Source organism: Anolis carolinensis, unplaced genomic scaffold (genome assembly GCF_035594765.1).
Source record: "Anolis carolinensis isolate JA03-04 unplaced genomic scaffold, rAnoCar3.1.pri scaffold_15, whole genome shotgun sequence".
Classification (NCBI taxonomy): Eukaryota; Metazoa; Chordata; class Lepidosauria; order Squamata; family Dactyloidae; genus Anolis; species Anolis carolinensis.
The window spans coordinates 9952663-9965141 of NW_026943826.1; the positions used below are offsets into that span (position 1 = coordinate 9952663).

The following is a 12479-nucleotide window of genomic DNA, read 5'->3' on the forward strand; positions in this document are numbered from 1 at the left end:
TCTGGATTCGGAAGTCCCACAGTATCTTTGCGTGCTCATTTTCCAAGACTTTTGCAGGTTTGTGATCCCACCAGTTCTTTGCTGCTGGCAGGTGGTACTTGAGGCATAAGTTCCAATGAATCATTTGGGCCACATAGTTGTGCCTCTGTTTGTAGTCTGTCTGTGCAATTTTCTTACAGCAGCTGAGGAGATGATCAATGGATTATTATATTTTTTTATTATTATTATTATTATTATTATTATTATTATTATTATTATTATTATTCCTGTCTGGGATTCTTTCTCCCAATCTGGACATTTCACAGCCTAGTTTCCTAACAATTCTCTAACAATACAAACTGCCTCCCTCCTTCAACACATCATTCGAATTGTGGCGTTGTAACACACAAAAGTGATTGAATTAAACCCGGCAACCTACGTCGGAGCCGGCAGGGGGCACCCACGAAACGCTGATGGCTTTGGTCTGTCCGCGCTCCACGGTTCCTTTCACCGGGTCCACGGTGAATCCTTTCTGCTGGAGAATTTGCAGGCTTTCCCAACTGAATTCGACATTCTGGAGAAAACGAAAAGAGAATTATCGTCTATCCCAGGGGTCCTCAAACTTTTAAAGCCGAGGGCCGGTCCACAATCCTTCAGACTGTTGAGGGGCCGGATTATCATTTGAAAATAAAATACAAACAAATTCCATGTCTTATTTGTAGTGAAAAAACATCATCAACAACAACAACAACAATGAAAGAACATTATTTAAAAATAAAAACAATTTTAACCAACATACATTTATCAGGATTTCAATGGGAAGTGTGGTCCTGCTTCTGGCCAATGAGATAGTCAAGTTAATTAGGGTTGTTGTTGTTGTTGTTGTTGTTGTTGTTGTTGTGTGCCTTCAAGTCATTTCAGACTTTGGGCGAGCCTAAGTCTAAAATTTATTTATTTATTATTCATTTATTTACTGCATTAATTTACTACATTTGTATCACACCCTTCTCACCCCAAAGGGGACTCAGAGTGGCTTACAAATTATATGTACATCTATATATATAAAAGAGTGATGGCATCACAGCGACCCACAAAACAACAAAACTACAGGCCCCCCAACCTCGAAATTTGACAACACAACCCATCATCCACGCCTCTAGGTTGATACAACAAAAAGAAAAGAAAAATGAAGTCCTAATTAGAGAGAGAGGAATAATTGCTTTTATCCAATTGCTGCCAGTTAGAAGGCTAAGCTCCTCCAACTTGGTCTCCTAGCAACCCAAATAATAATAATAAAAAACACTAAAAAATTAATACAATAAAATACTATAATAACAGAAAATAACTAAAAACAATACAAGAAAATAATAAAATATAATAAATAAAAAGATAACTTACAATAAAATTAATTAAAAAAATGCAAATATAACGTCAAATAAAAATTACACAACAATTTTTAACCAATACCACCACCACTTTGCCACAGCAACGCGTGGCCAGGCACAGCTAGTATATTATATTATTACCATAGCACAATATTAGCATTATATATTACTATACTGAACTATACTACTATACTGTAATATTATTAGTAATATTATATGTAATATAGAATATATAATTAATATTATTATATGGTATTATTATTAGTGTTATATTGTATTACGTTATAATATTATTATCAATATTATATGTATATACAATATATTATATTATAAAACTGAGGGCGGGGGCCAGGTAAATGACCTCGGAGGGCCGCATCCGGCCCCCGGGCTTTAGTTTGGGGACCCCTGGTCTATCCCGTCTCCCCTAGAAGAGCTTTGTTCTAAAAACATTCAACCCGGTAACCCAGTGATTCCAGCCACGGAAGCCTTCAATAACACATCAACAAATGATTCTTCACATGATGAAACATGAGCAAAACACGATTCAAAGAGAATTGGCTGAAGACGGGACCCTACAACTTCACGTCCATCTTCTCCAAATATGGAGTGGCATTCTCCTTGGATTATGGCAAAGGTTTCTGAGGAATCCACCAAAGGCACGTGGTTTACACATCTCCGTTTCAGTGACTGTACCTTCTTGGACGTAAACTGGGTGGTCCGTATGACTCCCACTTTCAGCTCCCTCACGGCCGGGATGACAAAGGTCTCCGACTGGACAGACTCCAGGCTGACCAGGATGGAATTGGTGGCTTTGTCACTTTCTGCGAGGAAGGAAAATAGATCAGTTGATGATAAGGTAGAAAGGAAAGAAGAGAGGGAGGGAAGAAAGTAGAGAAGAAGAAAGAAGGGAAGGAAGGAAGGAAGGAAGGAAGGAAGGAAGGAAGGAAGGAAGGAAGGAAGGAAGGAAGGAAGGAAAGAAGGAAGGAAGGAAGGAAGGAAGGAAGGAAGGAAGGAAGGAAGGAAGGAAGGAAGGAAGGAAGGAAAGAAGGAAGGAAGGAAGGAAGGAAGGAAAGAAGGTCTGTGATTTTTATTCACAGGGAAGACACTGGGTTCCAAGTTAGGGAAACCAGGGGAACTCAGATCTCTAGTGGTGTTAAATTAAGCAAGTTAGGTGACTTGTTTAGGTTTATTTGTAGAGTCTGAGTAGTAAGGGGAAGCAATCCCAGTTAGGTCCAAAGAGATCAGTTCATAACTTTGAAACCATTATCTAAATGCCTTTAAAGAAGTTACTGTAACCACTAAGCTCTGTGCCTGAAATAAACTTATTTTTTTTTTGTTCTTCCATATCCAAGTCTCTATCACATATATTCAAAACTAAGTTACGACACCATCTAAAGTAAATAAGAAGAATAACGAAGATAAATTCCCCTCTGCCTGACATCTCCACAATTGGTGGCAGCGGTTAGATAAAACATATTTATATTGGAAGGAAGGAAAGAAGGAAGGAAAGAAGGAAAGAAGGAAAGAAGGAAGGAAGGCAGGAAAGAAGGAAGGAAGGAAGGAAGTTGTTACACCCCAAACCTGAGTCCACCTATGACCATCACACAACAGTCCAGAGTAAAAGGCAAATACTTTATTGCAAAATCACACAAAAGATATATAGTAAAAAGCAGGGATAAGGAAACGAGGTGTAGAATCTCCAAAAAGCCAGCAATCAATTGTCTCTGGTAAATCCAAAAGCAGGACACTTGTAAGCAAAACTTGAACAAGAATACAAAACAAGAACATGAAAAACTTCCAGAATGCTTGAATCCCAAAACGACTTGAAACAGAAACTAGAGGACCTAGGCCTAGCCATATACTTGAAAGCCACGTTGCCTGAACTGAAATCAGTGTGCCAGTTAGCTCCAAACCTGAGGTCACTTATGACCATAGTATCACACAAGAGTCCAGAGTAAAAGCAAATAGTTTATTGAAAAATCATACAAAAGATATATAGTAAAAAGCAGGGATAAGGAAACGAGATGTAGAATTTAAGTCAGCAATCAATTGTCTCTGGTCAATCCAAAAGCAGGACAGTCCCAAAATACAAAGGCAGCTTAAACCCGTGAACAAGAATACAAAACAAGAACATGAAGAACTTCCAGAATGCTTGAATCCCAAAACCAAGACTCGAAACTGAAATTAGAGAACCTAGGCCTAGCCATACTTGAAAGCCACGTTGCCTGAGGTCCAAACAAGAGTCCAGAGTAAACGCAAACAGTTTATTGCAAAAGATATATACAGTAGAGTCTCAGTTATACAACACTGGCTTATCCAGCATTCTGGATTATCCAACGCAGTCTGCCTTTAAGTCTTTTCAATACATTGCGATGTTTTGGTACTAAATTCATAAATACAGTAATTACTACATGACATAGTAATGTGTATTGTGTATTGAACTGCTGTGTATTGAACTGCTTTTTCTATCAAATTTGTTGTAAAACATAATATTTTGGTGCTTAATTTGTAAAATCATAATGTAATTTGATGTTTAATAGGCTCTTCCTTAATCCCTCCTTATTATCCAACATATTCGCTTATCCAAGGTTCTGCCAGCCCGTTTATGTTGGATAAGTGAGACTCTACTGTAGTAAAAAGAACTTCCAGAATGCTTGAATCCCAAAACCAAGACTTGAAACTGAAACTAGAGAACCTAGGCCTAGCCATACTTGAAAGCCACGTTGCCTGAACTGAAATCAGAGCGTCCGTTATACTCCTAATAAACAGACATGAAAGCATTACGTCTGCCCTGAAATTTCTGCTTCCCAGGAAGCCATGTTGATTTACAAAGCTCACTATCTGAGGTCAGTATCACCAAGTGCTTTACCATGAGCGTTTCTCATCAATTTGTCGTCACTAGACTACTTATCTAGAGAGGAAGGAAGGAGATTTAGCATTGGCATGGTTGTATGTTTTCTACGCTGATTTAGCACTGTCTTACCTATCCTACTATATGCCGATGATATGATTTTATTATCATACTCGCAAGTCGGGCTACGTAGGCTGCTGAGAAGATTTAACACTTATTGTCATAACAACGCTCTAACTATTAATAAATCAAAGTCAAAAATAATGGTATTTGGCAAACGACATAACAGACATAGATGGTTCCTGGATGGTGAATCAATAGAGCAAGTTTGCACTTTCACGTACCTGGGAATTGGTTTTTCTGAGACCGGCTCTTGGCTACCACATCATCAAAGAAGCTCAGTCAGGGCAAGAGTACGTGTAAACCAACTGCTTAAATTAACAACTCACAGCCAACCAGGATCTTTAGACCCACTTCTTAAAGTGTATAAAGCGAAGGTTACCCCCATGCTTTTATATGGAGCTGAAGTTTGGGGTCTAAACCAGGTACCATTATTAGAGCAATCACAATCACAGCACCTGCGAAGTTTTCTAGGAGTAGACAGGACGACCCCAGCTGCTGCAGTAAGAGCGGAACTGGGAGTATACACACTTGATGGCTTATCTAAAATCAGGGCCTACAACTACTGGATAAAATTGATTGCCATGGCAAATGATAGACTGCCAAAACTGTGCCTGTTAGAGCAGATAGAAAATCAACATCAGTCCTCTTGGCTAGTTCATCTGACAAAATACATTAGTAGTTGTGGACTTCCGATTCGGTATCCAAATCTCTTAGAAGAACTAGACCCAAAAATAGTGGCTCAACGAGTACTGGATATAGAAGGCCAAAAAGACATGGCTACCCTGAGTAAAGCTGGCTCATTGAAATGGTTAAGCCGTTTTAAACATACTTTCCAAACAGCCAGGTATCTAAAGACAGAAATGCCTAAACACCTCAGGAGGGCATTTACCAGAGCCCGTTTTGAGCAGCTGGATACGATGGTCAAACACGGAAGGTTTAATCAAGTTCCAGACAACGAACGATTTTGTATTTGTGGAGCATCAGAGGTGGAGGATATCGCACATGTTTTGTTCAGCTGTGAATTGTATAAGAAAGAGAGACACCAATGCCTTGGGCCATACATTATTCACAAAACACACTGGGACCCACATATTAAAATTTCATTTTTGTTGGCCGGCCAGAATCCTAAAATAACACACAAAACAGCCCTTTTCCTATTCAAAGCCACACAACTGAGAATTGCATATCTGGAATCAATTGGGGTAAACTGTGCAGGTGATGCAGATACTTGACCTGAACGGGGTCTTGTTAACAGCTTGTTTATTTTAACTTCTTTTTTTTACCGCGGGTTGTATGTTGTATGTATGTCTATGTGCTAAATGTTTTGATACGGCTGATGGGCTAATCAATAAAACGTGATTTGATTGTCTTACCTGCTTTGGCAGTTTCTTCAGCGACAGATGTCGTCACAGCCAGTGACTCTATTGGCACATCCAATGGTTCGCCTCCTTCCACATACATCATATGGTTCCTGGCTGCGCCTTTCAGCTGGATCACACGGACAACTTCCTGAAAGAGTTCAGTGCATCCCCTTGTTATACTCGCCTAAGAAAACTCGGAATTCAAGTTGATAGGCGAAAGGTGACAGACGCATACATAATCAAGTAACCTCATCAGGTCCTCACCTTGTCAAATAGTAAGACTTGGACACGGTCGGAGTAGTACAGGCTCTCGTGATCAGGGCTGAAGGTGACAGTAAACTCCTGGAACTTTCCAAGGCCAATGATACCTTCCACGGGAGAGACGGTGAACACGCTCAAGCCGCTGTAGTTTTGGGTACCTGGCAAAGGAATGAGGACAGGCACCTGCTAGTAGGAGAGGCAGACCAAGAGGGCTCATTCGAGGACAGTTGTTTTGATCTAGTATGAAATTGTACTTAAGAGTTTAAAGCTGTCTGTCGGTGTGTGTACATGTAATCCAGTAGTGCAGTGGTTAAATGCATAGAGTGGGAATGCATTGCTAGAGGAGTTGGAGTTCTGATCTGTTGCAGGATAGGGTTGTTGTGTGTTTTCCGAGCTGTATGGCCATGTTCCAGAAGTATTCTCTCCTGACATTTCGCCCACATGGAACATGGCCATACAGCCTGGAAAACAGACAACCACCCTGTGATCCCAGCCATGAAATCCTTCGACAACACGTTGTGACAGGATATACATCATGTTTGGGATAAGACTGGAATGTTTGCATACATCTCATGCGATCTTTAAAGGAGTTGGACGGAAAACTGCTGTTGTCCAACATGCTGTGCATATAAGACTAACTGTGCCCGGCCACGCGTTGCTGTGGTTTATGGGAATGCTTTGTTGGCCAGGTGGAATAGCAGTGAATAGCCTTGCAACTTCAAAAGCCTGAACCCTGGCTGTACCCCGGCGCCATTGTGATGAAGTGGGCAGGGCCTAAAGGGAGCAGGGCCTACCCTTCTGACCAGCAACCAGGGTTGAAAACAGCTCTTCCTCGTTCTCTAATTTGGACTTTATTTTCCAGATTTTTTGTTTGAAAGACATAGATTGGATGACTATGTCTTTGGTGGCCAAATTTGGTGTGATTTGGTTCAGTGGTTTTGTTGTTTACTCAGTCCTACAAACGTACATTACATTTTTATATATAGAGATGTATATATCTGCAATAAAGTTTAAGCCGCTGTTTACAGCTGAAAACTGAGAAGTCCGAACTTTGTTCCTGTGCGATCTGAGCTGATGCCAGATTTTTCAGGAGCGGGATTGAGACTGATGAAGGTAATTTGTCTCATCATTGCCTCTGATATTGATAATAATAATAAGAGACATTATTTACCAACTAGGTTTGTTTTGCCCTGAGATATGAGGAAAGGGGGAAGCTCCTGAAGATCCTCGTCTCTGTTTGGGGAGAGAGATTCCAGGACGATAGTGTATTTCAGGGGAAGAGTTGACGTGTTCTCTATCTGCAAGAGAGACCTGTCACTCAGCAGAAAAATCAAATGTTATGTCATTATCAATGCCCTTCTTAACCCCCATCCTCACCCCCATCCTTGGACTTGCATTTTCTGTTCCTCAACGCACAGTAAAACTAATACAGTACTTAATTCAAAACTTAAAAGTATATCTTAACTACTTACTTAGGGTGGCTTTATTATTATTATTATTATTATTATTATTATTATTATTATTATTATTTATATCCCACTTTTCCTCTCTAAAAAGAGAGTCAAAGTGGCTTACATTACACCCAATACAATATACTGTATACACTCGAGTATAAGCCGACCTGAATATAAGCCGAGGCACCTCATTTTGCCACAAATAAACTGGGAAAACATTGACTCCAGTATAAGCCGAGGGTGGGAAATTTCAGAAATAAAAATAGATACCAATAAAATTATATCACCTGAAGCATCAGTAGGTTAAATGTTTTTGAATATTTACATAAAACTGTAATTTAAGATAAGACTCTCCAACTCTGACTAAATCATTATTCTCGTCTTCTTTAATGTAAATGTGCTTACCTGTCTTTTTAATAATAAGAGAGTAAAATAATAAATGTAATAGTAATAATAAATACAGTAAAATAATAAATGTAACAATAGAGTAAAATAATAAATGTAATAACAATAAGATCAGAGTGAAATAATAAACGTATTAATAATGATAAAAAATAGAATAAGTGTAATAGTACCAACAATAATAGAGTAAAAAAACTGTAATAATGATAATTAATAGAGTAAAATAACTAATGTAATAATAGCCATAATAATAAAAGAGAAAAATAATAAATGTACCACATATATCGAGTATAAGCCGACCCGAATATAAGCCAACCAGGACCCGCACCCGAGTGCTTACCTGTCCTTTTAATAATAATAGAGTAAAATAATAAATGTAATAGTAATAATAAATACAGTAAAATAATTAATGCAACAATAGAGTAAAATAATAAATGTAATAACAATAAGATCAGAGTGAAATAATAAATGTATTAATAATGATAAAAAATAGAATAAGTGTAATAGTACCAACAATAATAGAGTAAAAAAACTGTAATAATAATAATAATAATAATAATAAATAATAATAATAATAAACTTTATTTATACCCCGCCACCATCTCCCCAACGGGGACCCGGGGCGGCTTACATGGGGCCCTGCCCAGGACAATACAATATAACAAAATATAATAGAACAACAAATCATAGCACATTAAACAACACAATAAAAGAAATTATACACTACATTAAACAAGATCAAAAGAACAATAAAACCAAGGGTGGGCCACATGAACACTAGGTTAAAACTCGAGGTGAGAAAGGAAGTAGGAGTAATAATGATAATTAATAGAGTAAAATAACTAATGTAATAATACCCATAATAATAAAAGAGCAAAATAATAAATGTACCACATATATTGAGTATAAGCCGACCCGAATATAAGCCAACCAGGACCTGCGCCCGAGTATAAGCCGAAGCGGGCTTTTTCAGTCCTAAAAAAGGGCTTATACTCGAGTATATGTGGTAATTAAAAACCTAAAACAGAAATAAATATTAAGTACAGTATTAAAAGTAAAGTTCAAATGGATTCAAAACCTATTCATACTTCTTGATAGGTATCTTAGGATAGGAACGCTTCCCGATTTTGGCTGGTGGCTTACGTTGAAGGTGGCCGTGGCGGTTTCCTTGCTCACAACGTATCCCATGTCAAACACATCCTCGGCCGAACACGCAATGGAGGTGATCACGCCTCGGCCGGTCAAGGTGAGAGTCAGGGTGGCCTTCTCGCTCCGGAGCGCCAGAGTTTCAAAGAACTTTGGGAGAAACCTTTTTGGTCAGTTAAGAATCCATACAAGGAGATAACCCGATGGTTCCAGGCCCCCCAACCTCGAAATTTGACAACACAACCCATCATCCACGCCACTTGGTTGATACAACAAAAAGAAAAGAAAAATAAAGTCCTAATTAGAGAGAGAGGAATAATTGCTTTTATCCAATTGCTGCCAGTTAGAAGGCTAAGCTCCTCCAACTTGGTCTCCTAGCAAACCAATAAAAAATAATAAAAAAACACTAAAAAATAATTAAAACACTAACAAATTAATACAATAAAATACTATAATAACAGAAAATAACTAAAAATAATACAAGAAAATAATAAAATATAATAAATAAAAAGATAACTTACAATAAAATTAATTAAAAAAAATACAAATAACGTCAAATAAAAATTACACAACAATTTTTAACCAATACCACCACCACTTTGCCACAGCGCCGCGTGGCCGGGCACAGCTAGTCTATATATAAATGTAATGTATGTTTGTAGGACTGAGTAAACAACAAAACCACTGAACCAAATCACACCAAATTTGGCCACAAAAGACATAGTCAGCCAATCTATGTCTTTCAAATAAAAAAACTGGAAAAGAAAGTCCAAATTAGAGAATGAGGAAGAGCCGTTTTCAACCCTGATTGCTGGTCAGAAGGGTAGGCCCTGCCCCCTTTAGGCCACGCCCACTTCATCTCCTAGAATTACCCTTTCGGCCGCAATGGGTTAGGGTTAGGGTTAGGTACAGCCAGGGTTCAGGCTTTTGAGCCTGCAAGGCTATTCACTGCTATTCCACCTGGCCAGTAAAGCATTCCCATAAGCCACAGCAACGCGTGGCCGGGCACAGCTAGTTTATGATATAGTTCAGGGGTCCTCAAACTTTTTAAGTGGAGGGCCGATTCACAGTCACTCAGACTGTTGGGGGGCTGGGCTATGAAACAGTCCAAAATTAGGATTGTTGTTGTTGAGTGCCTTCAAGTCATTTCAGACTTAGGTCAACCCTAAGTCTAAAGTTTAGGACAGGGGCCACGTCAATGAGGCCTTAGTTTGGGGACCCCTGATCTAGATGATCTCAAGACCATAGGTAAGCAATGAGACCTCCAAAAACCATCCAGATGGTCTCATAAGACCATCAGTAAGGAAAGGGACCTTCAAAGACCATCTAGATGGTCTCATAAGGCCATCAGAAGACTATAGATAAGGAAAGGGACCTCAAAGACCATTGAGATGGTTTCATAAGGCCATAGGTAAGGAAAGGGACCCTCAAAGACCATCTAGATGATCTCATAAGGCCATCAGAAGAGCATAGATAAGGAAAGCGACCTCAAAGACCATCGAGATGGTTTCATAAGACTATAGGTAAGGAAAGGGGCCTCCACAGGCCATCAAGATGATCTCATAAAACCATAGGTTAGTAAAGGGACCCTCAAAGGACATCTAGATGGTCTCATATGACCACAGGTAAGGAAAGTGACCCCCAAAAGCCATCTAGATGGTCTCATAAGGCCTTAGCTAAGCAAAGAGACCTTCAAAGACCATCTAGATGATCTCATAAGACCACAGGTAAGCAAAGAGACCTCCAAAGACCAGGTAGACTTAGGTCAACCCTAAGTCTAAAGTTTAGGACAGGGGCCAGGTCAATGACCTTGGAGGGCCACATCCGGCCCCCGGGCCTTAGTTTGGGGACCCCTGATATAGTTACTCACGGACTTATTCTCCTCAGGGCAGAACGTGATCACGAGGTCCCGGGATTCTCCTTCCTCCAGCATGCAGATGGGGTTGGCCAACAGGAATGGCCCGAAAGGATCCAGGAGGGAATAGTGGAGCTGAGATCGGCAACTCAAGGAAAATGAACATTTAGTAAGCAAAAAGGTAAAGGTTTTCCCCTGCCATTAAGTCCAGTCGTGTCCAACTCTGCTTATCTCCATTTCTAGCTGAAGAGCCAGCGTTGTCTGTAGACACCTCCATCGTCACATGGTTGCCATTACCTTCCCGCCAGAGCAGTACCTATTGATCTACTCACATTGGCATGCTTTCGAACTGCTAGGTTGGCAGGAGCTGGGGCTAACAGCAGGTGCTCACTCTGCTCCTCAGATTCGAACCTGCAACCTTTTGGTTCAGCATCTCACCGCTTTGACATACTGCGCCACAGGGGCTCCAATTCCATATAAGGATACAACTAATTGTTCTTGGGATATGTTCTGTATCTTGACTTTTTCCTTAATCCTGTGCCCTAAATCAAAAAGAGAATTCCATAGGTTCAAAAAATGAGCAAAAAATGAGAAAATGCCACTTGAAAGATATTCTGAGATTTCCCAAGGAACTATCAAATCAACCTGACACAGCCATCACCATGATTGAGCTTTGCAATGAAAAGATCGGGGTATCTTTTAATTTTTAATATATATATATATATATTGAATATATATTTATTATATAAATATATTAAATTTTATTATTATTACTACTACTATATTTAATTATATATATATAAAATATTATATATTGAATATATAATATTATATATATAGTGTGTGTGTGTATATATATATATAATTAAATATATTAAATATATTTTATTATATAAATATATTAAATTTTATTATTATTATTACTATATTTAATTATATATATATAAAATATTATATATTGAATATATAATATTATATATATAGTGTGTGTGTGTGTATATATATAATTAAATATATTGAATATATTTTATTATATAAATATATTAAATTTTATTATTATTATTACTACTATATTTAATTATATATATATAAAATATTATATATTGAATATATAATATTATATATATAGTGTGTATGTGTATATATATATAATTAAATATATTGAATATATTTTATTATATAAATATATTAAATTTTATTATTATTATTACTATATTTAATTATTTATAATATTATATATTGAATATAGAATATGATATGTATATATAAATATATATAATTAAATATATTCACTATATTTTTATTATATAAATATATTAAATTTATTATTATTATTATTATTAATTATATATACACACACACATATAATTAAATATAGTAATAATAATAATAAAATTTAATATGTTTACACACACATATATATATAATTAAATATAGTAATAATAATAATAAAATTTAATATATTTATATAATATCATCCAGTCCAACCGCCCGCAATGCAGGGAAAGCACAATCAAAGCAGCCCCGATAGATGGCCATCCAGCCTCTGCTTAATGATAATAATAAGAATAACTTTATTTTTATATCCTGCCACCATCTCCCCAAGTAGACTTAGAGCGGCTGACAGTGGGCAAGGCCCGACAACACAATAAAAATAAAAAT

The 12479-nt window shown here is 37.6% G+C and overlaps 1 protein-coding gene across 3 annotated transcripts in view; it reads right to left on the reverse strand.

Moving 5' to 3' along the window:
* Positions 1-12479, reverse strand: part of cfap74 (cilia and flagella associated protein 74) — a 95440-nt gene that overhangs the window by 3528 nt on the left and 79433 nt on the right. For 2 of the 3 annotated variants that reach the window (XM_062965698.1, XM_062965697.1), the window contains exons 34-41: positions 11304-11359; positions 10833-10952; positions 8960-9112; positions 7132-7258; positions 5964-6118; positions 5712-5847; positions 2058-2185; positions 419-553 (exon numbers count right to left, since the gene is read on the reverse strand). In XM_062965698.1, coding sequence (XP_062821768.1) covers positions 419-553; positions 2058-2185; positions 5712-5847; positions 5964-6118; positions 7132-7258; positions 8960-9112; positions 10833-10952; positions 11304-11359 — 1010 coding nt within the window. Of the gene's footprint in view, positions 1-418; positions 554-2057; positions 2186-5711; positions 5848-5963; positions 6119-7131; positions 7259-8959; positions 9113-10832; positions 10953-11303; positions 11360-12479 lie in introns of those variants that run through there. The other variant, XM_062965699.1, reaches the window with a different exon arrangement.